General features: G+C 51.9%; 1 protein-coding gene across 1 annotated transcript; it reads left to right on the top strand.

Annotated features, from left to right (window-relative positions):
* Nucleotides 1-1,844: 1,844 nt before the first annotated feature.
* LOC140108854 (V-set domain-containing T-cell activation inhibitor 1-like) lies at nucleotides 1,845-27,659 on the top strand. The gene is made up of 6 exons (XM_072131981.1): nucleotides 1,845-1,902; nucleotides 7,661-7,758; nucleotides 10,704-11,048; nucleotides 21,267-21,545; nucleotides 21,751-21,806; nucleotides 27,334-27,659. Exons 2-5 carry the CDS (start codon nucleotides 7,692-7,694, stop codon nucleotides 21,780-21,782), a joined length of 723 nt encoding a protein of 240 aa, XP_071988082.1. The 5' UTR covers nucleotides 1,845-1,902; nucleotides 7,661-7,691; the 3' UTR covers nucleotides 21,783-21,806; nucleotides 27,334-27,659.
* Nucleotides 27,660-27,693: the final 34 nt, after the last annotated feature.

Genomic DNA, 27,693 nt, shown 5'->3' with positions numbered 1-27,693 from the left:
CAGTGTGGTCAGTTGGGGTGTGAGGGGTCTATATGATATATGTGGGGGTACAGTGTGGTCAGTTGGGGTGTGAGGGGTATATATGATATATGTGGGGGCACAGTATGGTCAGTTGTGGTGTGAGGGGTATATATGATATATGTGGGAGCACAGTGTGGTCAGTTGTGGTGTGAGAGGTATATATGATATATATGGGGGCACAGTGTGGACAGTTGTGGTGTGAGGGGTATATATGATACGTGTGGGGGCGCAGTGTGGTCAGTTGGGGTGCGAGGGGTCTATATGATACGTGTGGGGGCGCAGTGTGGTCAGTTGGGGTGCGAGGGGTCTATATGATACGTGTGGGGGCGCAGTGTGGTCAGTTGGGGTGCGAGGGGTCTATATGATACGTGTGGGGGCGCAGTGTGGTCAGTTGGGGTGTGAGGGGTCTATATGATACGTGTGGGGGCGCAGTGTGGTCAGTTGGGGTGTAAGGCTTTCTGAATAGGGTCAGGGCCGCCTCTACCTTCCTTGTGATACCAGACATTACTGGAGGAGACTAGTAGCCTTCGAGCTGAATTACAATCAGGTCCCCCCATGTACTCCGGGGCCCTCAGGGATCCGCAGTCTATGTAATGCCTGGGACTACTGTCTCCCACTCCCATCACCCAATGCCTGAGCGGGAACCACAAACAACTTTATTTAAACCAAATAAACGCAATAACATAATAGAACATGTGATCTGTACCCGGTGTTATTATCCTGGGGCTCAGACACGTTCTCTTCCATCCTGACCTCCTAAACGCCTGTAGTGTCAGGGAATAATATTAAAGGGCTTGTCCATTTTTCTGAGCTCCGGACGACACAGACGACCCGATACAGAAAATAGAAGGGAAAATTGTCCAACTCTTCATCACCAAAATCCCTGCGCTGCTGAGAGTGGACGACCCCTTTAAGTCTTTGCTGCCCAAATCTCATCAGCTGAACCCTCAGGACGGCGTGACCGCAGGACGGCGTGACCCCGACCCAAGGACGGCGTGACCCCAGGACGGCGTGACCGCAGGACGGCGTGACCGCAGGACGGCGTGACCCCAGGACGGCGTGACCCCAGGACGGCGTGACCGCAGGACGGCGTGACCCCAGGACGCCGTGACCCCAGGACGGCGTGACCCCAGGACGGCGTGACCCCAGGACGGCGTGACCCCAGGACGGCGTGACCGCAGGACGGCGTGACCCCAGGACGGCGTGACCCCAGGACGGCGTGACCCCAGGACGGCGTGACCGCAGGACGGCGTGACCCCAGGACGCCGTGACCCCAGGACGCCGTGACCGCAGGACGCCGTGACCCCAGGACGCCGTGACCCCAGGACGCCGTGACCTCAGGACGCCGTGACCCCAGGACGCCGTGACCCCAGGACGCCGTGACCCCAGGACGCCGTGACCTCAGGACAGCGTGACCTCAGGACGCCGTGACCTCAGGACGCCGTGACCTCAGGACGGCGTGACCCCAGGACGCCGTGACCTCAGGACGCCGTGACCCCAGGACGGGAATCTCTGAGGTCCCTCCCGTGACTTACAGCCGGTGGTTATAAAGTTCTGCAGTTTCTCTCAGGTTATAACTCGCGGCTGTGAGTCCCGGGATGAACCTGCAGCCAACGGCTCAGAAACCACGGAGATGGGTCATGTCTGTGGCCGTGGCACTTCTGTGGGTTCTGTCTCTGCAGGTTCCCCCTGTACACTGTGGCCTCCGCTGCTCTCTGTTATCAGCCAGTTACATGCACACGGCTCATTACTAAGAAACTAAACCGAAAGCAGAAGAACAGAAAATCGGATTATTCTGTGCTGATCCTGACGCGTCCTGACCTGAAAGTGAAAGTAAAAGTAGAGAATATCATCTCGCAGCAGAGAAAGAACGAACACACGGTGAGTGCAGGAGAGGAGGGGGAGATGTGCCCGGGGGGGGGGTTTCACTGGGGGGAGATGTGCCCGGAGGGGGGGGGGTCACTGGGGGGCAGATGTGCCTGGGGGGGGGGGTCACTGGGGGGAGATGTGCCCAGGGGGGGGGGGTCACTGGGGGGCAGATGTGTCACTGGGGGGAGATGTGCCCGGGGGGGGGGTCACTGGGGGGCAGATGTGCCCGGGGGGGGGGGGGGGTGTCACTGGGGGGAGATGTGCCCAGGGGGGGGGGGGGTCACTGGGGGGCAGATGTGCCCGGGGGGGGGGTGTCACTGGGGGGAGATGTGCCCGGGGGGGGGGGGTCACTGGGGGGCAGATGTGTCACTGGGGGGAGATGTGCCCGGGGGGGGGGTCACTGGGGGGCAGATGTGCCCGGGGGGGGGGGGGTTGGGTGCGGGGCAGATGTGGCGGGGAACTTACTGAGGGATGGGAGTAAAGAGATCCCAGGCCCGGTGCATTCTGGACCATGACATATGGATGTAGGCTCCTACCCCCGGGGGCAGCAGAGGGGGGGGGGCATCGGGGTCTCCTAATCCTCATCCCCCAGAAACAGATGTACAAATAATAAAGGAAAAAAGGAGGAAACAAAGCAAAAGGGAAACAAGAGAAAAAACCCGGAGGAGAAAGAAAAATGGAAAGTGAAAGGAAGATAGAAAGTTCTAATAATACGTTTATACTCTGTTCCCCAGAGCCCCCAGAGCCCCCAGAGCCCTCAGAGCCCTCAGAGCCCCCAGAGCCCCCAGAGGCCCCAGAGGCCCCAGAGGCCCCAGAGGCCCCAGAGGCCCCAGAGCCCCAGAGCCCCAGAGCCCCAGAGCCCCAGAGCCCCAGAGCCCCAGAGCCCCAGAGCCCCAGAGCCCCAGAGCCCCAGAGCCCTCAGAGCCCCAGAGCCCTCAGAGCCCCCAGAGCCCTCAGAGCCCCAGAGCCCTCAGAGCCCCCAGAGCCCTCAGAGCCCCAGAGCCCTCAGAGCCCTCAGAGCCCCCAGAGGCCCCAGAGCCGCGCCTTATGTGGGGACCCCCCCATGTGAGGAGGAGGAGGAGGTATATGAGGTCCCTTTCCTCCATCGTGGATTCTCTACCATTAGTCTCACTTACGAGGTGACCCCTGGCGTAAAGACGAGCTCTCTGCCCATGTGACCTCTGGTGACCCCTGTGACCTCTGGTGACCCCTCTTCCCCTGTGACTTCTGGTGACCCCTGTGACCTCTGGTGACCCCTCTTCCCCTGTGACCTCTGGTGACCCCTCTGCCCCTGTGACCTCTGGTGACCTCTCTTCCCATGTGACCTCTGGTGACCCCTCTTCCCATGTGACCTCTGGTGACCCCTCTTCCCATGTGAACTCTGGTGACCCCACTGCCCCTGTGACCTGGGACACTGGGACAAAAAAGCTTTTTGTCTGGATCTACAATAATAAAATGTACAGATCCGACTTACATACAAATTCAACTTAAGAACAAACCTAAAGAACCAATTCTGTCACCAGGCAGTAATGGCCGCCGCTTCCATCTTTTTGTGGCCTCCAAGTTATGGGATGAGAAGGCGGAACGTTTCCTGGGAATCATCTCCCGACACTCGAGGCCGGGAAATCCTCCTGCCCCGGGGAAGGTCCTAGCATAGTGTCCACAGTCATATACCCCATAGTGCCCTCTGCATATACCCCATAGTGCCCTCTGCATATACCCCATAGTGCCCTCTGCATATACCCCATAGTGCCTCTGCATATACCCCATAGTGCCCTCTGCATATACCCCATAGTGTCCACAGTCATATACCCCATAGTGCCCTCTGCATATACCCCATAGTGCCCTCTGCATATACCCCATAGTGCCTCTGCATATACCCCATAGTGCCCTCTGCATATACCCCATAGTGCCTCTGCATATACCCCATAGTGCCCTCTGCATATACCCCATAGTGCCTCTGCATATACCCCATAGTGCCCTCTGCATATACCCCATAGTGCCCTCTGCATATACCCCATAGTGCCCTCTGCATATACCCCATAGTGCCCTCTGCATATACCCCATAGTGCCTCTGCATATACCCCATAGTGCCCTCTGCATATACCCCATAGTGCCCTCTGCATATACCCCATAGTGCCCTCTGCATATACCCCATAGTGCCCTCTGCATATACCCCATAGTGCCTCTGCATATACCCCATAGTGCCCTCTGCATATACCCCATAGTGCCCTCTGCATATACCCCATAGTGCCCTCTGCATATACCCCATAGTGCCCTCTGCATATACCCCATAGTGCCTCTGCATATACCCCATAGTGCCCTCTGCATATACCCCATAGTGCCTCTGCATATACCCCATAGTGCCCTCTGCATATACCCCATAGTGCCTCTGCATATACCCCATAGTGCCCTCTGCATATACCCCATAGTGCCCTCTGCATATACCCCATAGTGCCTCTGCATATACCCCATAGTGCCCTCTGCATATACCCCATAGTGCCCTCTGCATATACCCCATAGTGCCCTCTGCATATACCCCATAGTGCCTCTGCATATACCCCATAGTGCCCTCTGCATATACCCCATAGTGCCCTCTGCATATACCCCATAGTGCCCTCTGCATATACCCCATAGTGCCTCTGCATATACCCCATAGTGCCCTCTGCATATACCCCATAGTGCCCTCTGCATATACCCCATAGTGCCCTCTGCATATACCCCATAGTGCCCTCTGCATATACCCCATAGTGCCCTCTGCATATACCCCATAGTGCCTCTGCATATACCCCATAGTGCCCTCTGCATATACCCCATAGTGCCCTCTGCATATACCCCATAGTGCCCTCTGCATATACCCCATAGTGCCCTCTGCATATACCCCATAGTGCCCTCTGCATATACCCCATAGTGCCCTCTGCATATACCCCATAGTGCCCTCTGCATATACCCCATAGTGCCCTCTGCATATACCCCATAGTGCCCTCTGTATATACCCCATAGTGCCTCTGCATATACCCCATAGTGCCCTCTGCATATACCCCATAGTGCCCTCTGCATATACCCCATAGTGCCTCTGCATATACCCCATAGTGCCCTCTGCATATACCCCATAGTGCCCTCTGCATATACCCCATAGTGCCCTCTGCATATACCCCATAGTGCCCTCTGCATATACCCCATAGTGCCCTCTGTATATACCCCATAGTGCCTCTGCATATACCCCATAGTGCCCTCTGCATATACCCCATAGTGCCCTCTGCATATACCCCATAGTGCCCTCTGCATATACCCCATAGTGCCTCTGCATATACCCCATAGTGCCCTCTGCATATACCCCATAGTGCCCTCTGCATATACCCCATAGTGCCCTCTGCATATACCCCATGGGGCACCACGACCTTCCTCTACCTCCTGGTGGGGCAGAGGATGTGCAGGTCATGATGGGAACGCGATGAGACGCATGAATCACGATGACCGGTGATGATGGAATAATGCAGACAAATAAAGATGGAAAACGGAGATTTTATTAACTGGTTCTGGGATCTTTTGAATCTATTCTCTGCCGTCCGGATCAGTACCGTAGAGATATGGGTCAGTAAATCTTACAGAACCTTCTCATCTAAGTCTTCGCTCGTCTGGCATGTGGATAGAATTGTAGCTGGACACGAGCCGTCACACCTGGTCCTGGACTACGGCATCAATGAAATATCCAGGCTGCCCCCTATGTGCAGAACACCGCAAACTGCTCCCAGAAACCACTGACCAAACCCTGGGACTACGGAGCGTAACCCTTTCATGTCTGTTCTGGAGGAGAACGCTCATTACTGAGGTCATTCTACCCAAATCCTGTAAACAATGCAGATTGTGCCATAAAGCTGTGTATCAGGAATGGGATTATGTCTCTTATATGTCTAACCTATTGTATAAGACCATTGTAATTCAGGCAGAGACTGGGGAGGTCCAGGAGTAGGTTCTTTCCCAGCTCTCACTGCCTATTGCCTCAACTACCCCAGGCGGTAACGGACAACTAGGAGACGTTCTCACTGCAGCTAAAAGCAAAAACACAAAGACAAAGACAGAGGAATAATCTCCGGAGCCGGATCACAAGTAAGAGGGAGAGCACAGGACAACATCGCAACGCAAAAGGAACGTTCAGGCTAAAGGGTCGAAATAACAGGACAAGAGATGAGAGGATAAACACCGAGAACCAGGATCTCCCTACACACTCGGTCTATAGCGTGCGGAGAGTATTCACCAGGAGGAGTTTATAACATTCTCTATATTCTCACTTACACAACCCATTGGGTTCAGCCTCCGGCACAGTATTGAGGGAGGAGGATGATCCCTCCAGGGCCACCAGATGTGGCACATTTCAGGGAAGCTCTTATGAAGGTCTAAGAAGGAGGCGTCTTACCCCCTCCGCCTCATCTCTGTGCCACCACGCTCTGGATGTTGCTGGTGCCTTGAGGAGACGCCTGAATTCATGTTTGGTGGACGAAGTCGTCCAATTCATCATTTATTAAAAACTGACAACTCCCCTAAAGCAGCTCCTAAAGTCAAGGGCGTGCGCATAGTCCGGCTCCGTCTCATGGAAATCTGTTTCCAACCCCTTCACCTCCAATGTTGGACCCAGTAGATTGGAGGAGATTGCCGCCTCCACACAGAGGACATGACAAACACTTCTACTAACATGGACGCTGCAGGCTGATAACTTCAGGTACAGGATGTAACCCAACCCAGTGCAGGAAGGACTGGTGATAAGACGAGACGGCTCCAGGACATCATACACGTTCATGCACTGAGTAGCCTCTCACAGTGCACTCACCTGCGCTCTACAGACCAGAGTGTTCTCCATGTCTGTGCCACTGGCTTTAGATTTATTCTACACCAGAGACGTCCCCCGTGAGCGCCACTGGCCGTGTAGTGATATATGGTCACATTACCTGTGACGTCCACCTATAAGACTTTCCGTGCCCTAGAGATGATCCCTCGGTCTGGGCCATCTCCAGCCTTGATTCTTTAATCTGGGTTCTCATGGAGAATTGTGCACACAGTAGTGTAATGCAGGGTGCGGACCTTCTGTGTCTCTGGTTTTCATCTTTAGCAATATATCAGGGTCTGAACTGTTCACCATGGATAACATCTGGTCTCCACCGCTCCAGGGGTCTGCTCTTAGTGACAGGTGAATCCAGCAGCAATGGCCATGCCACGGCACCATAGAGACGGGCAAAGAACATGCTTGGAGAGCATGCCAAGGTCAGGGCAGGGGGCACAGGTATGGAGTTGGGGCAGATGATATAAAGCCACTTCCTATGAGAAATTAGGAAACTTTGGTCAAACAACATCACAGGGGCGTAGGGAGCACAACGAGACTATGCTACATCTTCCATCCGCACACACTCTCATTGCTTCTCACATGCAGAACTGAGGAGTCACTGACTTTGCTTCTGTGTTTGGAGTCTCTAATCTTCCATCTCTCGACACTTGCTGGACTCTCATAGCTGCTCCCTTTACATTTAGTATGTGACATCCTCGTGCTCCATAGAGTTGGGTCATAAATGATTCATCCCATGAGACATAAACCCCAGCAATGAATGATTCCTCCATCATCACCTCCGGTCTGCTGCTGGGCCAATATCATGTCCGAGCTGTGGCTTCCCGGAGGTCCTCACGTGGTCTTATCCCGAGGACGAGGTCGCAGGGGATGTCAGAGGTCACTAATAGATCACAATGTTCCTCATGGATTTTTGTTTGTGTTGTTCTCCAGGCTCTTCCCACATCGTGGACCTGGATTCTTCATGATGGCGATTGGACCTTTCTGGAGAGGATTTATCCTTGGATGTTTGATGATTGGATTCCCATCAGGTAACGAGTGCCAGGATCCAGGCTCACCGGAGGTTCTTATCCTGATCCGATATGTGTTCTGTGTGGGAAAACAAGCCGGAGCATAACAGGGTGGGATCTGTGCAGCTGCCAGACCCCAATGCAAAAAGACAAATCAGGTCACAAATAATCAACAGAAAATTAGATCCTGGGATTTAATACATTTTACGTTTACGTTGGAGGAAGAGGCGGAGATTCCTCACATGTGGAAAACATGCGGCACAGGGGGAAGTCATCCAGTAACAGGGTCAGACTGGCTCCACAGGCGCAGGTTATTTAGTCCCTATGTAAATGTGCCAACCGGAAACACTGGCCTGTGCACCCAGGGATGGAACCAAACTCAGGATGGGAGAAGCATTGGAAGCAGCTCAGCATAGCCTCAACTTAGCATAGCCTCAGCTCAGCATAGCCGCAGCTCAGTCTGGAAACAGCTCAGCATAACCGCAGCTCACCATAGCAGCAGTCCAACATGGCAGCAGTTCAGCATGGCAGCAGTTCAGCATGGCAGCAGCTCAGCATAGCAGCAGCTCAGCACGGCAGCAGCTCAGCATGGCAGCAGTCCAACATGGCAGCAGTTTAGCATGGCAGCAGCTCCGCATGGCAGCAGTTCAGCATGGCAGCAGCTCAGAATGGCAGCAGCTCCGCATGGCAGCAGTTCAGCATGGCAGCAGCTCAGCATGGCAGCAGCTCAGCACGGCAGCAGTCCAACATGGCAGCAGTTTAGCATGGCAGCAGTTTAGCATGGCAGCAGCTCAGCATGGCAGCAGTTTAGCATGGCAGCAGCTCAGCATGGCAGCAGCTCAGCATAGCAGCAGTTCACCATAGCAGCAGCTCAGCATAGCAGCAGCTCAGCACGGCAGCAGATCAGCATGGCAGCAGTCCAACATGGCAGCAGTTTAGCATGGCAGCAGCTCAGCATGGCAGCAGTTCAGCATAGCAGCAGCTCAGCATGGCAGCAGCTCAGCATGGCAGCAGTTCAGCATAGCAGCAGCTCAGCATGGCAGCAGTTCAGCATAGCAGCAGCTCAGCATAGCAGCAGTTCAGTATAGCAGCAGCTCAGCATGGCAGCAGTTCAGCATAGCAGCAGCTCAGCATAGCAGCAGTTCAGCATGGCAGCAGTTCAGCATGGCAGCAGCTCAGCACAGCAGCATCAGAGTATGTTAGTTGGCTTCAGTGGCTCAATGTTGGGCCGGTCATTCCAGTACACGAAACACAAGAGGTGGAAAAGGAAACAGGAAAGTTATATACAAAAAAGTCCAAAAAGGACCTCACTGAGACCCATTTGTCTAAAACGTAACTTTTATTTAAGAACTAATAATATGTGAATGTTACTTGCACAGCACTTATGGTGAACTACAACTACATTTAAATATCTACAGAGTAGTGAGGTGGAGCAGATTTGTTGTGTACAGTCACCGGCGACGGACTAGTGTAGATTCCAACCTTGCGCTGCAAATAGGACTAACCCCCAGCTGGGGTCACCGGAGAGACATTAGGGTCACCACAGTTATCATTACACAACCCCATTAGCCTGTGGAGGGTAGGTGACGCACTGACCCACCTCCACAATGGCGCCAGCTATTACTTCCACGATATAGCCCCGTCACCCCTGAAGACGCCATGAAGTTGGCGAAACATGTCGGGGGGGCTATAAATGTCCTTTTATTTAGCAGAGTTAGTGTCGTGGTACGTTAAGTCACCTGGAGCATTTTATGACTTGTAGAACTATACTAGGCAGGACGTGTTACATACAGGGACAACCTGTCCTACCTTCTGTATACTAAGATGTGCGCTGCCGATCTACCCGCACATCAGACCTACTAACCAAGATGCATTAGTCACACTGGTATCTGTCTAACTTGCACTTAGGTTTCATCAGGCTCTGTGGTTCACATCACTTGTCCCCAATTGGGGGCTTATTAGCAACTTGGTGCTTCTGGCTTTGAAGTAATAGCCGGCACCGTTGTGGAGGTGGGTCAGTGCGTCACCTACCCTCCACAGGCTAATGGGGTTCATTTAGAATCACACTTTGCTACATAGTTGTGTAATGATAACTGTGGTGACCCTAATGTCTCTCCGGTGACCCCATCTGGGGGTTAGTCCTATTTGCAGTGCAAGGTTGGAATCTACACTAGTCCGTCGCCCGTGACTGTACACAACAAATCTGCTCCACCTCACTACTCTGTAGATTTATAAATGTAGTTCACCATAAGTGCTGTGCAAGTAACATTCACATATTTATATCTGTTATTATTAGTTCTAAAATAAATGTTACGTTTTAGACAAATGGGTCTCCGTGAGGACCTTTTTGGACCTTTTTTGTATATAGGTCATTCCAGTAGACGCACACAGTGTGGGGCATTTATTGTTTTTGGTGCAGGGTGGAGCTAGAACCATTTCATGTCTTTCTGTGGGTTGTAAGTTTGTGGCACAAGGACTAAAAGGTTTGGAACTTCCCAGGCTTTTCTCTTTTTGTGCCACAGATTGTGCCAAAAACGAGTGGGAAAATAGAAGCGCCAGAAAACTGGTGGATTCACAAGTGGCGCCCAAATATGGAACAAGCTGAGAGTGATGGGAAACACCAATATTGTGACTGACACTTCATAAATTTAGACACAAGAGGCCGAAAAAGAGAAAAAAAACACCACCAGTTTTCTGTAGAAAAGACCTTAATAAATGACCACGAGTGCACAAAATCCACAAAATGTGGACCCGTCCCGAGGAGGCTCACAGTCTACACTGCAGAGTGGAGTAAAGTCTTCTCTATTACTGCTCCTCCATGGGAATACCATAACACGTCTATAGTTACCCTCCTGACATCTCCCATCCCACAAGTATAAACAAAGCAAATAGTCCCGGGCTATGGAGCATGGGTGGTCCCTGGGATACGAGGAGCAGAGCTGAATGTTGTATGATCTTCCTTACAGGAGTCCATCCCATACCTGAGGATACGGTGACCGCCTCCCTCTACGGCACCGGAACATTGCGTTGTACCTTCCCTTTCATTAACGGTCTGACAGATCTGACCATGATCTGGGAGAAGGAAGAAGAACCCCAAAAAATTATTGTATACAAACTACTGAATGGAAAAGATGATCTTAAGGAACAAGATCCCCAATACAGAGGACGGGTGGCGTTGCTAACAGACGTCTCAAAGGGAAATCTAGACCTGACCCTGAGAGATGTCACATATGAGGATCAGGGAACCTTCCACTGCCGAGCCGCCAACACCAAGGGCCATGGAGAGAAGAAGGTGACATTCACCATAGACTGTAAGTTCTTCTCCATATATACCTATATATATACTCCTGTATACAGTAATACCTTCAGCTCTTGTCATATGGTCCTAAACAAGTTCCACTGACCTTTGAGATGGGACAATTCCCACCTACTATTGATGTCCATCTGGGGACCAGGTACAGCTGAAGCTGAACATAGACGTCTAATAAGGCAGTAAATTGTCAATCCAAAACTAAGAGTATTAGTAATTATATGTGGTGGTGAGAGCCCCCCAGGGGATAGATTTCATAGAACAGTATTCTATAATCTGGATTCATGTGCCTACACTGTCCTTCCATAATCTATAGATCTAGACCTACCTTGTTCCTCCATAGTCTATAGATATGGGCCTGCAATGTTCTTCCATAGTCTATAGATATGGGCCTACACTGGCCTTCCATAATCTATAGATATGGGCCTACACTGGCCTTCCATAATCTATAGATCTGGACGTACCCTGTTCTTCCATAGTCTATAGATATGGACCTACACTGGCCTTCCATAGTCTATAGATATGGGCCTACACTGGCCTTCCATGGTCTATAGATATGGGCCTACACTGGCCTTCCATTGTCTATAGATATGGGCCTACACTGGCTTCCCACGGTCTATAGATATGGGCCTACACTGGCCTCCCACGGTCTATAGATATGGGCCTACACTGGCCTTCCATAATCTATAGATATGGGCCTACACTGGCCTTCCATGGTCTATAGATATGGGCCTACACTGGCCTCCCATGGTCTATAGATATGGGCCTACACTGGCCTCCCACGGTCTATAGATATGGGCCTACACTGTCCCTCCATGGTCTATAGATATGGGCCTACACTGGCTTTCCACGGTCTATAGATATGGGCCTACACTGTCCTTCCATAGTCTATAGATATGGGCCTACACTGTCATTCCATGGTCTATAGATATGGGCCTACACTGGCCTTCCATTGTCTATAGATATGGGCCTACACTGGCCTCCCATGGTCTATAGATATGGGCCTGCACTGTCCTTCCATGGTCTATAGATATGGGCCTACACTGTCCTTCCATAGTCTATAGATATGGGCCTACACTAACCTTCCATAGTCTATAGATATGGGCCTACACTGTCCTTCCATAGTCTATAGATATGGGCCTACACTGGCCTTCCATAGTCTATAGATAAGGGCCTACACTGGCCTTCCATAGTCTATAGATATGGGCCTACACTGGCCTTCCATAGTCTATAGATATGGGCCTACACTGGCCTTCCATGGTCTATAGATATTGGCCTACACTGTCCTTCCATGGTCTATAGATATGGGCCTACACTGTCCTTCCATGGTCTATAGATATTGGCCTACACTGTCCTTCCATTGGCTATAGATATTGGCCTACACTGTCCTTCCATGGTCTATAGATATGGGCCTACACTGGCCTTCCATAGTCTATAGATATGGGCCTACACTGGCCTTCCATAGTCTATAGATATGGGCCTACACTGGCCTTCCATAGTCTATAGATATGGGCCTACACTGTCCCTCCATGGTCTATAGATATGGGCCTACACTGTCCTTCCATGGTCTATAGATATGGGCCTACACTGGCCTTCCATAGTCTATAGATATGGGCCTACACTGGCCTTCCATAGTCTATAGATATGGGCCTACACTGTCATTCCATGGTCTATAGATATGGGCCTACACTGTCATTCCATAGTCTATAGATATGGGTCTACACTGTCCCTCCATGGTCTATAGATATGGGCCTACACTGGCCTTCCATGGTCTATAGATATGGGCCTACACTGGCCTTCCATAGTCTATAGATATGGGCCTACACTGTCCCTCCATGGTCTATAGATATGGGCCTACACTGTCCTTCCATGGTCTATAGATATGGGCCTACACTGGCCTTCCATAGTCTATAGATATGGGCCTACACTGGCCTTCCATAGTCTATAGATATGGGCCTACACTGTCATTCCATGGTCTATAGATATGGGCCTACACTGTCATTCCATAGTCTATAGATATGGGCCTACACTGTCCTTCCATGGTCTATAGATATGGGCCTACACTGTCCTTCCATGGTCTATAGATATGGGCCTACACTGGCCTTCCATAGTCTATAGACATGGGCCTACACTGGCCTTCCATAGTCTATAGATATGGGCCTACACTGTCATTCCATAGTCTATAGATATGGGCCTACACTGGCCTTCCATGGTCTATAGATATGGGCCTACACTGGCTTTCCATTGTCTATAGATATGGGCCTACACTGGCCTCTCATGGTCTACAGATATGGGCCTGCACTGTCCTTCCATGGTCTATAGATATGGGCCTGCACTGTCCTTCCATAGTCTATAGATATGGGCCTGCACTGTCCTTCCATAGTCTATAGATATGGGCCTGCACTGTCCTTCCATAGTCTATAGATATGGGCCTACACTGTCCCTCCATGGTCTATAGATATGGGCCTACACTGGCCTTCCATGGTCTATAGATATGGGCCTACACTGTCCTTCCATAGTCTATAGATATGGGCCTACCCTGGCCTTCCATGGTCTGTATATATGGGCCTAGACTGGTCTTCCATGGTCTATAGATATGGCCCTACACTGTCCCTCCATGGTCTATAGATATGGGCCTACACTGGCCTCCCATGGTCTATAGATATGGGCCTACACTATCCTTCCATAGTCTATAGATATGGGCCTACACTGGCCTCCCATGGTCTATAGATATGGACCTACACTGTCCTTCCATAGTCTATAGATATGGACCTACACTGTCCTTCCATAGTCTATAGATATGGACCTACACTGTCCTTCCATAGTCTATAGATATGGGCCTACACTGGCCTTCCATGGTCTATAGATATGGGCCTACACTGGCCTTTCATGGTCTATAGATATGGGCCTACACTGTCCTTCCATAGTCTATAGATATGGGCCTACCCTGTTCTTCTATAGTCTATAGATATGGGCCTACACTGGCCTTCCATGGTCTATAGATATGGGCCTACACTGTCCTTCCATAGTCTATAGATATGGGCCTACACTGTCCTTCCATAGTCTATAGATATGGGCCTACACTGGTCTTCCATAGTCTATAGATATGGGCCTACACTGGCCTTCCATAGTCTATAGATATGCGCCTACACTGGTCTTCCATAGTCTATAGATATGGGCCTACACTGGTCTTCCATAGTCTATAGATATGGGCCTACACTGGCCTTCCATAGTCTATAGATATGCGCCTACACTGTCCTTCCATAGTGTATAGATATGGGCCTACACTGGCCTTCCATAATCTATAGATATGGGCCTACACTGGTCTTCCATAGTGTATAGATATGGGCCTACACTGGCCTTCCATAGTCTATAGATATGGGCCTACACTGGCCTTCCACAATCTATAGATATGGGCCTACACTGTCCTTCCATAATCTATAGATATGACCTTCATGTGCTTCTTCCGGAGCCGCTCCATGACCTTAATGTGATTCTTCCGGAGCTGCTCCATGACCTTAATGTGATTCTTCTGGAGCCCCTCCATGACCTTAATGTGATTCTTCTGGAGCCCCTCCATGACCTTAATGTGATTCTTCTGGAGCCCCTCCATGACCTTAATGTGCTTCTTCCGGAGCCGCTCCATGACCTTCATGTGCTTCTTCCGGAGCCGCTCCATGACCTTCATGTGCTTCTTCCGGAGCCGCTTCATGACCTTCATGTGCTTCTTCCGGAGCCGCTCCATGACCTTCATGTGCTTCTTCCGGAGCCGCTCCATGACCTTCATGTGCTTCTTCCGGAGCCGCTTCATGACCTTCATGTGCTTCTTCCGGAGCCGCTCCATGACCTGCATGTGATTCTTCCAGAGCCGCTCCATGACCGTCATGTGCTTCTTCCGGAGACGCTCCATGAACTGCATGTGATTCTTCCAGAGCCGCTCCATGACTGTTTTGCGTTGTCTTCACGTAACACAAGTTTCTGCACTGAGGGGGCGTCCGGTGCCGAGTCGGACCGTGCACCACATTTATCACGCAGTCCTACAGGATTGTGTCACACGCCCCATGGCAAAGTTTCACCAAAATAAAGTGCAGGCACCAGAAATCATGAATCTGTCATCCCCTGCATATGTACAGGACGTACAGATAGCACAAGTAACATTCATATCGCAAAAGCAGTCACTGATAACCACAACACAGCACAGCGCTCGGTCATAGTTCAGCTGATGTGATGGAAAAGCCTGGGAACCTGTTGCCCCGATGTCAGAAACCCCCCTAGTACAGCTATAGCTACCGCCCGATAGAATAGCTCCGCCCTGACAAGGGCGGCCCCACACTTACAGAGAAAACAGATAAACAAAAAACCAAGGATTTCCAATTCGGAACAGACTACCTGAGGACGCGGAGATCTCTTAGGGCTCGGCCCTTTCTGTATGTTATCTGTAATGTCTGGATCCATACAGGGGGAACCCCAATGTTTGGTTACGTTTTCTCGTGCTCCTAGAGAACCGTTGCCAAAATTAGTAATGAGTTCAATGTGTCCATCACTCTCTGGACGTCTCTTCGTGCGGTTTTGTGCCCAAGCAGAACTAAACGCTGTTCACACTTTAGAAATACCTGTACAAGCAGAACCTGCAAAGTCCGACAGAACACTGGGGCAGGGACATTAATCAATCCGGGCCAATGACCTCTAGACCTGGATTTCAGTAATGATATCTATGTAATCCTCACCAATCACAATGCCCATTATTAGTGTGAATCCTACAGGAAGGCTCCTCCCCTATAATTGTCCGTCTGCGGCTTCCGGGATTTTTGAGTTATTTGTTATTTTGTGTTATTTCTTCATAAACCACAAGAAGAGGAAGTCAGAAAGAGCAGAGAGCGGATCCTGCGGTGTAACCACGTGGTGTGCGGGAAACATAACAAGAAATAGCGAGGTACAAGACGCCTCGTCCTCTGGGCGGCCATAGAAGAGTTTTACATCTTCAGTGCAAACTGATATTTACAGACAAGGAGAGCGCAGCAGGGACAGAGGAGCAGCCAGGTGCACAGAGGGGCAGCCAGGTGCACAGAGGGGCGGCCAGGTGCACAGAGGGGCGGCCAGGTGCACAGAGGGGCGGCCAGGTGCACAGAGGGGCGGCCAGGGGCACAGAGGGGCGGCCAGGTGCACAGAGGGGCGGCCAGGTGCACAGAGGGGCAGCCAGGTGCACAGAGGGCAGCCAGGTGCACAGAGGGGCGGCCAAGTGCACAGAGGGGCGGCCAGGTGCACAGAGGGGCAGCCAGGTGCACAGAGGGGCAGCCAGGTGCACAGAGGGGCGGCCAGGTGCACAGAGGGGCGGCCAGGTGCACAGAGGGGTGGCCAGGTGCACAGAGGGGCGGCCAGGTGCACAGAGGGGCGGCCAGGTGCACAGAGGGGCTGCCAGGTGCACAGAGGGGCGGCCAGGTGCACAGAGGGGCAGCCAGGTGCACAGAGGGGCAGCCAGGTGCACAGAGGGGTAGCCAGGTGCACAGAGGGGGAGCCAGGTGCACAGAGAGGCAGCCAGGTGCACAGAGGGGCAGCCAGGTGCACAGAGGGGCGGCCAGGTGCACAGAGGGGCAGCCAGGTGCACAGAGAGGCAGCCAGGTGCACAGAGGGGCAGCCAGGTGCACAGAGGGGTAGCCAAGAGCACAGAGGGGTAGCCAGGTGCACAGAGAGGCAGCCAGGTGCACAGAGGGGCGGCCAGGTGCACAGAGGGGCGGCCAGGTGCACAGAGGGGCAGCCAGGTGCACAGAGGGGCGGCCAGGTGCACAGAGGGGCAGCCAGGTGCACAGAGGGGTAGCCAGGTGCACAGAGAGGCAGCCAGGTGCACAGAGGGGCAGCCAGGTGCACAGAGGGGTAGCCAAGAGCACAGAGGGGTAGCCAGGTGCACAGAGAGGCAGCCAGGTGCACAGAGGGGCAGCCAGGTGCACAGAGGGGCGGCCAGGTGCACAGAGGGGCAGCCAGGTGCACAGAGGGGTGCACAGAGGGGTAGCCAGGTGCACAGAGAGGCAGCCAGGTGCACAGAGGGGCAGCCAGGTGCACAGAGGGGCGGCCAGGTGCACAGAGGGGTAGCCAGGTGCACAGAGGGGTAGCCAGGTGCACAGAGAGGCAGCCAGGTGCACAGAGGGGCAGCCAGGTGCACAGAGGGGTAGCCAAGAGCACAGAGGGGTAGCCAGGTGCACAGAGAGGCAGCCAGGTGCACAGAGGGGCAGCCAGGTGCACAGAGGGGCGGCCAGGTGCACAGAGGGGCAGCCAGGTGCACAGAGGGGTGCACAGAGGGGCGGCCAGGTGCACAGAGGGGCGGCCAGGTGCACAGAGAGGCAGCCAGGTGCACAGAGGGGCAGCCAGGTGCACAGAGGGACAGCCAGGTGCACAGAGGAGCAGCCCAGCAGACACAGAGGGGCAGCCAGGTGCCCAGAGGGGCAGCCAGGTGCACAGAGGGGTAGCCAGGTGCCCAGAGGGGCAGCCAGGTGCCCAGAGGGGCAGCCAGGTGCACAGAGGGGTAGCCAGGTGCCCAGAGGGGCAGCCAGGTGCACAGAGGGGCAGCCAGGTGCACAGAGGGGTAGCTAGGTGCCCAGAGGGGCAGCCAGGTGCACAGAGGGGTAGCCAGGTGCACAGAGGGGCAGCCAGGTGCCCAGAGGGGCAGCCAGGTGCACAAAGGGACAGCCAGGTGCACAGAGGGGCGGCCAGGTGCACAGAGGGGCGGCCAGGTGCACAGAGGGGCGGCCAGGTGCACAGAGGGGCGGCCAGGTGCACAGAGAGGCAGCCAGGTGCACAGAGGGGCGGCCAGGTGCACAGAGGGGTGCACAGAGGGGCGGCCAGGTGCACAGAGGGCTAGACTAGACTAGAAAGTCTCTCCTCTGTGACATAAGTCCCTGCATCCTGCGATGCCTCCGGCAGCTCTATGTTGTCTTGGTTTTTGCAGGATGCGTTGAATGGTAAATTTTCTCAGCGTCACATAACAGGTTAACTGTACTGCGCGGGTCAGAACCAGCGAGATTTACACATATTTGCACATTTACTTACCCGGACCATTCGCGTTCCAGCGGCGGCTTCTCGGACGAGCGTTCGGGTCTTCCGGCGATTCATGAAGGTCCTGCGCCCGATGTCCACCAGGTGTCGCTGCTGCGCTGAGGTCCGCCGAGTTGCGTCGGAGTTCACTGATCTCTTCCTGATTATGTGAGTATGGCCCGTGCGACCAATTTTTTGTTTTAAATGACCCCCAATATGATAATATCTGATGGAGCTTTACGAGGGCTTGTTTTTATCAGGATGTGTGGAGGTTTTATTGATTCTATTTAGCAGCTTTTTGGTTACTTTCTATTTTTGACAATAAAAATGAAACAATAGTTACGGGATTTTTAAATTTTTATTGACAATTCATTATTTTAATAATAGTTCAGTTATTACAGACGGATCGGCAATAATTCAATGGACTTTTTTATGTATTAAAATCTTATTTTAAATTGGGAAAAATGTTTTTGTAATGTTCAGTTATTTTCCTTTGTTCTTCACAGCTTGGACACACAGTGACGCTTCTATATGATGGCTCAGAGGCCTCGGGCAGACGTGATGCCTGATCCTGGGGGGTCCTAATGTAAATTGCTGAATTTTATTAGGATGTGGCCGTGAGCCAAGGGGTTAATGTAGATGCTGAGCACCAGGTCCATAGGGTCTGTAAGGGGAGCAGGATCTACAATATCATGAAAGTGGACAATGGATAAACATGTAATGGTCCATCCATGAGATTGGGATTATATGAGGAGGAGACCCCAGTGGGAGGCATAACGCCCAGTAATGGGGTCTCCGCAGGATTGCTGGGGGTAGACCACAGAATTTCAGAGTGATCCGGACCTTCTATAAGTGAACATTGTGCACCCGGCAGGAAAACGTCTCTACTGGCCATTAATACTAATGGGGGTCATTTACTAAGGGTCCGAATCGCGTTTTTCCGCCGGGTTTTCTGAATCTTACCATTTTGTGCGGAATAGCCCCGGGTTTTTGGCGCACGCGATCGAATTGTGTCGCATAGGCGCCGGCTTGCATGCAACGAAAAATGGGGCGTGGCCATCGGAAAACCCGACGGATTCGGAAAAATCACGCGATTTAAAAAAAAAAGTGTCTCTCGACACGCACTTACCTGCACCAGGAATAGGTTGGTGAACTCCGACCGAATTCTGTGCAGCAGCAACACCTGGTGGACATCGGGCGCACGACCTTAGTGACTCCCGGCAGAACCCGAATCCTCGTCGGAGAACGCGCAGCTGGATCGCGACAGTACCGGGTAAGTAAATCTGCCCCAATGACTTCTGGCAGTACCAGAACTTCCCGGCAACTCTGTGGGGAAGATTTACTTCCCCAGTCCTGTCGCAAACCAAAGGCAAGTTCTCTGACGAGGATTCGGGTTCTGCCGGGATTCACTAAGGTCGTGTGCCTGATGTCCACCAGGTGTCGCTGCTGCGCTGAGGTCTGCCGGGGTCCCCCCGCCCCCAGAAATGAATGCCCCCCCCCCACCCCTTCAACCCTGGTCAAATGATGCCCCCCCACCCCTGGTCAATTGATGTCCCCCAGACCCTGTCATTCAAGCAAACTGAGGTCCCCCCTAGCAACTCCCTACATTGCTAATACTCCCGGCCTTCCCTGCGCCTCTCCTCTTCTTGTCATTATACGGCAGCGTGTAGTCATCTGCTGGAAGCTGGAGACGCCGTGTAATGACATCACCGCGTCTCCTGGCGGCTCTACCCTACAGCACCCGCCATCTGGAGAGGACACAGACAGAGGGGATAGTGGGAGAACTGTCCGGACAGCGGGACAAGAGTCTGCACAGGGGCATAGGCCAAAAAGTCCGGGGCCCCTGCTATATACCCAAATCCGGCAGAAGGTTAGGAGGGAGGTGTAAGAAAACATCATCTGCAGATATTGGGGGTCATTTACTAAGGGCCCGATTCGCGTTTTCCTGACGTGTTACCCAAATATTTCCGATTTGCGCAGATTTTCCCTGTATTGCCCCGGGATTTTGGCGCATGCGATCGGATTGTGGTGCATCGGCGCCAGCATGCACGCGACAGAAATCGGGGGGCGTGGCCGAACGAAAATCCGACAGATTCAGAAAAACCGCCGCATTTAAAAAAAAAAAAAGTCGCGGGACTTGCACTTACCTTCACCAGGAATAGGAATAGTTCCTCGGGGAACTTCAGTGCAGCAGCGCCACCTGGTGGACGTCGGAGGAACTACCTTAGTGAATCCTGGCCGGACCCGAATCCACCGCAGAGAACGCGCCGCTGGATCGCGAATGGGCCGGGTAAGTAAATCTGGCCCAATGTGTCCCAATGTCCTCAGGTCACTGCCACCGACCCAAAACACAAGACAAACAACAGAGGACGTCACATTGTAAACGCTATCAAATGGGATGAGACCTGGGGAAGGTGGACACTGTGGGGCAGATTTACTTCCCCGGTCCTGTCGCGATACAGCGGCGCGTTCTCAGCGGAGGATTCGGGTCTTCCGGCCATTCACTAAGGTAGTGTGCCCGATGTCCACCAGGTGTCGCTGCTGCGCTGAAGTTCGTCGGAGTGCACTGTCCTAACCTGAGTGCAGGTAAGTGCGTGTCAAGCAACACTTTTTTAAAAAAAAATGCGGCGGTTTTTCCGAATCCGTTGTGCTTTCTTATGACCACGCCCCCCGATTTCCATCGCGTGCATGCCGGCGCCGATGCGCCACAATCCGATCGCGTGCGCCAAAAACCCAGGGCAATACAGGGAGAATCGGCGCAAATTGGAAATATTCAGGTAACGCGACAGAAAAACGAGATACGGGCCCATAGTAAATGACCCCCCTGTCTGTCGGGGTGACGTGGCCCGGGGCCTGTACAAACCCTCCTGCTATCACGGGGCAATTCAGACTAATAACTTTCCTTTGTTAAGACTCATCAGAAAGACGGATTCTTCCATTTACTAGACACAAACCCAACACGGTCCTTGGGAATGAGGCGAGAGCCGCAACATTAGTAAAAATCTTCAGATCATATTTTTGTTTGGTTTCTTCCTCTACGAAAGCCAAGAGACTCCCAACTCCACCGAGATCCGGAGGAAGTTTCCCTCATATTCTCCGGTGTGAGGACATGAAGGCCGCGCCTCACCCTCTCCGGTAGAGGGATCATCTGCTTGTTGTACACTACTAATGACATCATATTTCTTCTTTTTAGCATTGCAGGCATCGGACCCCACCGTAACCCTGGTGACCATTGATGGGAAGCGACGCATGAAGTGCCGGGGCTCCGGGGTCTACCGGGTCCCCCAGGTCCAGTGGATCACAGCACGTGGACAAGATCTGAGCCACCATGGAGTTATGAATGTCACTGAGCCGGGTGATGGCCGGAAGCTGGTGGAGTCTGTACTGGACTATGACGTGGGGGAAGACGTACAAGTTCTGTGTCACATCATCGAGGGGAAGCTGAAGAGATCTGCTCGAGCCGTCATCTCAGGTACTACATAGAACCCAACTCATCCAGGGATAGGAGGAGGGACTGATCCTCAAAGAGCCAGGGCCAAGGACTGCACAGTGTGAATGAGGGGATCCATGGACATGGACCTGGGATGTCCAAGCATCTGATCACAATGGGGAATGTCTAACAGTCTGCGGGTCCGCAGGTCTCTAGGTATCTGAACTCTCCATTTCCTCCTCTACAGATGGGACGCACTCGGTGAAAGTAGAGCTGTAGTGACACTGCGCCCGTCTTCATCACGTAAGTGAATAATGGGGATTGTCCTGGACCTTGTGAATCCATCTTATCTGTAGTCCCCATAGTTGTTCTGACCCCATGGTTTAGCTGCGGGTGCTGTGTGTGCGGCTTCTGTCTGTGAGGACATTGGACCTTAGGACCTTTGCTCCCGGCAGTCCCTGCATTTGTCAGAGATACAAGGAAGCTTCTCCCATGGGATTCTCGCGAGGCTTCATGCTGAGGTTTCCTGAATTTGTTCCTGTCACCTGCTCCGACCTGTGCCTGGATATTGTGCTTGATGAGTTCTGACTAGTGTTTTTTACTGGCCGTTGTGTCTGGATCCCTGTGATCTCTCCATCAGGGTCATAGCTGGACTTGTATGGCTGGAATCCCTCTGAAGCGGCATTAGTGTTATGATACTGTACAATCAGTAAGAGGTTCACATACTTTACATTACGAAAAGAACAAAAACTACAATGATTAGGAAACCCTGGGGCTCACAATCTAAATGGAGGGTAAATGGAGCGGAGAGGTGAGAGAGCAGAGTAGTTATTGTGGGTTGTCAGGTTATGTTTGGAAGGTGGGGGACAGTCTGACACATTTTGGTAGAGAGTGTGGGAGATGCACGGGGGAAGTCCTGGATGTGGTTGTGAGAAGAGCGGATGGTAGTAGAGTGAAGCTGAAGGTCCTGTGAGGAGTGGAGAATATGTGTGGTGAGGTCAGAGATCTATGGGGGGACAGGGTGTGGACAACTTTGTAGGTCATGGTTAGTGTTTTATCCTGAATTCACTGTGCGATGTGTTACCAGTGGAGAGACTGGGAGAGAGGAGAAGCAGAGGAAAAGCCAAGAGACAGAGGGATGAGCCCAGAAGCAGAGTTAATGGATTGGAGAGGCGCTAGAGCTGGGAGACCACAAAAGAGAATGTTGCAGATGATGTGGAATAAACTAGTAATTTTGCAGATTCTGGATTGAGGAAGGTTCGGATGTGAGAAATATTCTTGAGATGAAGGCGGCAGGTTGTAGTAAAGGCCTGGATGTGACGCTTAAAAGACAGGACATAGTCATAGATGACTCCACGGCAATGGACTACAGGGACCAGGGAGAGTGTGGAGCCATGAAGTGTGATGGTTAGGTCTGCCGAAATGCAATACATGCACTTTTTGTGCACTGACTCCTCCTCTTCCTGCTCTATACTCTGTGTGCACTGACTCCTCCTCTTCCTGCTCTATACTCTGTGTGCACTGACTCCTCCTCTTCCTGCTCTATACTCTGTGTGCACTGACTCCTCCTCTTCCTGCTGTATACGCTGTGTGCACTGACTCCTCCTCTTCCTGCTCTGTACTCTGTGTGCACTGTCTCCTCCTTTTCCTGCTCTGTACTCTGTGTGTGTGACTCCTTTTCTTCCTGCTCTGTACTCTGTGTGTGTAACTCCTCCTCTTCCTGTTCTGTTCTTTGTGTTGGTGACTCCACTTCCTGCTGTATACTCTGTGTGCACTGACTCCTCCTCTTCCTGCTCTAAATTCTATGTACACTGACTCCTGCTCTTTCTGCTTTGTATACTCTGTTACCACTGACTCCTCCTCTTCCTGATCTGTACTCTGTGTGTGTGACTCCTTTTCTTCCTGCTCTGTACTCTGTATGCACTGACTCCTCCTCTTCCTGCTGTATTCTCTGTGTGCTCTGACTCCTCCTCTTCCTACTCTGTACTTTTTGTGACTCCACCTCTTTCAGCTGTATACCCCGTGTGCACTGTCTCCTCCTGTTCCTGCTCTGTACTCTGTGTGCACTGACTCCTCCTCTTCCTGCTGTATTCTCTATGTGCTCTGACTCCTCCTCTATCTGCTCTATACTCTGTGTGCACTGACTCCTTCTCTTCCTGCTCAATACTCTGTATGCAGTGACCCCTCCTATTCCTGCTCTATACTCTGTGTGCACTGACTCCTCTTCTTCCTGCTCTATATGCTATGTGCACTGACTCCTCCTCTTCCTGCTCTATACTGTGTGCACTGACTCCTCCTCTACCTGCTCTATACTCTGTGTGCACTGACTCCTCCTCTTCCTGCTGTATACTCTGTGTGCTCTGACTTCTCCTCTTCCTGTTGTATACTCTGTGTGCACTGACTACTCCTATTCCTGCTCTATACTCTGTGTGCACTGACTCCTCCTCTTCCTGCTCTATACTCTGTGTGCATTGTCTCCTCCTCTTCCTGCTCTAAACTTTGTGTGCACTGACCCCTCCTCTTCCTGCTCTGTACTCTGTGTGCACTGACTCCTTCTCTTCCTGCTCGATACTCTGTATGCACTGACTCCTCCTCTTCCTGCTCTATACCCTATGTGCACTGACTCCTCCTCTTCCTGCTGTATTCTCTGTGTGCTCTGACTCCTCCTCTTCCTACTCTGTACTTTGTGTGACTCCACCTCTTCACCCCGTGTGCACTGACTCCTCCCCTTCCTGCTCTGTACTCTCTGAGCACTTACTTCTCCTCTTCCTGCTCTATACTCTGTGTGCAATGTCTCCTCCTCTTCCTGCTGTATACTCTGTGTGCTCTGACTCCTCCTCTTCCTGCTGTATTCTCTGTGTGCTATGACTCCTTCTCTTCCTGCTGTATACTCTGTGTGCTCTGACTCTTCCTCTTCCTGCTGTATAATCTGTGTGCTCTGACTCCTCCTCTTCCTGCTGTATACTCTGTGTGCTTTGACTCCTCCTCTTCCTGCTGTATACTCTGTGTGCTCTGACTCCTCCACTTCCTGTTGTATACTCTGTGCTCTGACTCCTCCTCTTCCTGCTGTATACTATGTGTGCACTGACTCCTCCTCTTCCTGCTCTATACTCTGTGTGCTCTGACACCTTCTCTTCCTGCTGTATACTCTGTGTGCACTGACTCCTCCTCTTCCTGCTGTATACTCTGTGTGCACTGACTCCTCCTCTTCCTGCTGTATACTATGTGTTCACTGACTCCTCCTCTTCCTGCTCTATACTATGTGTTCACTGACTCCTCCTCTTCCTGCTGTATACTCTGTGTGCTCTGACTCCTCCTTTTCCTGCTGTATACTCTGTGCTCTAACTCCTCCTCTTCCTGCTTTATACTGTGTGTGCTCTGACTCCTCCTCTTCCTGCTGTATACTCTGTGTGCTCTGACTCCTCCTCTTCCTGCTATATTTTTTGTGTGCTCTGACTCCTCCTCTTCCTGCTGTATTCTCTGTGTGCACTGACTCCTCCTCTTCTTGTTGTATACTCTGTGTGCTCTGACTCCTCCTCTTCCTGCTCTATACTCTGTGTGCTCTGACTCCTCCTCTTCCTGCTCTATACTCTGTGTGCTCTGACTCCTCCTCTTCCTGCTGTATACTCTGTGTGCTCTGACTCCTCCTCTTCCTGCTGTATTCTCTGTGTTCACTGACTCCTCCTCTTCCTGTATACTCTGTGTGCTCTGACTCCTCCTCTTCCTGCTGTATACTCTGTGTGCTCTGACTCCTCCTTTTCCTGCTGTATACTCTGTGTGCTTTGACTCCTCCTCTTCCTGCTCTATACTCTGTGTGCACTGACTCCTCCTCTTCCTGCTGTATACTCTGTGTGCACTGACTCCTCCTCTTCCTGCTCTATACTCTGTGTGGACTGACTCCTCCTCTTCTTGCTGTATACTATGTGTTCACTGACTCCTCCTCTTCCTGCTCTATGTGTTCAGTGATTCATCCTCTTCCTGCTGTATACTCTGTGTGCTCTGACTCCTCCTCTTCCTGCTGTATACTCTGTGTGCTCTGACTCCTCCTCTTCCTGTTGTATACTCTGTGCTCTGACTCCTCCTCTTCCTGCTGTATACTATGTGTGCACTGACTCCTCCTCTTCCTGCTCTATACTCTGTGTGCTCTGACTTCTCCTCTTCCTGCTGTATACTCTGTGTGCTCTGACTCCTCCTCTTCCTGCTGTATACTCTGTGTGCTCTGACTCCTCCTCTTCCTGCTGTATACTCTGTGTGCTCTGACTCCTCCTCTTCCGGCTGTATACTAGGTGTGCACTGACTCCTCCTCTTCCTGCTGTATACTATGTGTGCACTGAACCCTCCTCTTCCTGCTCTATACTCTGTGTGCTCTTACTCCTTCTCTTCCTGCTCTATACTCTGTGTGGACTGACTCCTCCTCTTCCTGCTGTATACTATGTGTTCACTGACTCCTCCTCTTCCTGCTCTATACTATGTGTTCAGTGACTCCTCCTCTTCCTGCTGTATACTCTGTGTGCTCTGACTCCTCCTTTTCCTGCTGTATACTCTGTGTGCTTTGACTCCTCCTCTTCCTGCTGTATACATTGTGTGCACTGACTCCTCCTCTTCCTGCTGTTTACTATGTGTGCACTGAACCCTCCTCTTCCTGCTCTATACTCTGTGTGGACTGACTCCTCCTCTTCCTGCTGTATACTATGTGTTCACTGACTCCTCCTCTTCCTGCTGTATACTCTTTGTGCCCTGACTCCCCCTCTTCCTGCTCTGTACTCTGTGTGCTCTGACTCCTCCTCTTCCTGCTGTATACTCTGTGTGCTCTGACTCCTCCTCTTCCTGCTGTATACTCTGTGTGCTCTGACTCCTCCTCTTCCTGCTGTATACTCTGTGTGCTTTGACTCCTCCTCTTCCTGCTGTATACATTGTGTGCACTGACTCCTCCTCTTCCTGCTGTTTACTATGTGTGCACTGAACCCTCCTCTTCCTGCTCTATACTCTGTGTGGACTGACTCCTCCTCTTCCTGCTGTATACTATGTGTTCACTGACTCCTCCTCTTCCTGCTGTATACTCTTTGTGCCCTGACTCCCCCTCTTCCTGCTCTGTACTCTGTGTGCTCTGACTCCTCCTCTTCCTGCTGTATACTCTGTGTGCTCTGACTCCTCCTCTTCCTGCTGTATACTCTGTGTGCTCTGACTCCTCCTCTTCCTGCTCTATACTCTTTGTGCCCTGACTCCTCCTCTTTCTGCTCTGTACTCTGTGTGCTCTGACCCCTCCTCTTCCTGCTGTATTCTCTGTGTGCTCTGACTCCTCCTCTTCCTGCTCTGTACTCTGTGTGCTCTGACTCCTCCTCTTCCTGCTCTATGTGTTCAGTGATTCCTCCTCTTCCTGCTTTATACTATGTGTGCACTGACTCCTCCTCTTCCTGCTGTATACTCTGTGTGCTCTGACTCCTCCTCTTCCTGCTGTATACTCTGTGTGCTCTGACTCCTCCTCTTCCTGCTGTATACTCTGTGTGCTCTGACTCCTCCTCTTCCTGCTGTATACTCTGTGTGCTCTGACTCCTCCTCTTCCTGCTGTATTCTCTGTGTGCTCTGACTCCTCCTCTTCCTGCTGTATACTCTGTGTGCTCTGACTCCTCCTCTTCCTGCTGTATTCTCTGTGTGCTCTGACTCCTCCTCTTCCTGCTCTGTACTCTGTGTGCTCTGACTCCTCCTCTTGTATATACACTGTATATACATATATATTCTCTTCTCCTCCCTCCATTGCTCTGTGATTAGCTCTTCTGGATCTTTCTGTGAACATTGTAAGAAGAAATATAAGAAATGTCTTGTCTTTCAGGTAATTCCCGGAATGGCTGAGCTCCGGATGTGGTGAAGATCTGTCACCCTGCGTCCTGCCTTTATAATAATCGCTTCTAGATTGGCCCCCGGAGCTGACGCTCTAGCTACGGCCGTGTGCACCGCGCGTCATGTGCCTCATCTCAAAAAAGATTTAAAAAAATGAATATTTCTTGTAAAAGGAAGAAAAACCCCTGGAATCAGGAGAAAGCCGCCCAGAGGACGGAACGGAGGAGAACGACGCAACCAATCCGCGGAGGAGCAAGAAATCACGTGGAGTGAAAAAATCAACATGCCCGTTAACAAGGACGTTATGGTCCATACTGCTGCGGTATTAGGGTCCATACTGCTGCGGTGTTAT

This window comes from Engystomops pustulosus, unplaced genomic scaffold, assembly GCF_040894005.1.
Source record: "Engystomops pustulosus unplaced genomic scaffold, aEngPut4.maternal MAT_SCAFFOLD_190, whole genome shotgun sequence".
Lineage (NCBI taxonomy): Eukaryota > Metazoa > Chordata > Amphibia > Anura > Leptodactylidae > Engystomops > Engystomops pustulosus.
The sequence above is the reverse complement of the archived record's forward strand: the minus strand, read 5'-3'. Positions and strand labels throughout refer to the sequence as shown.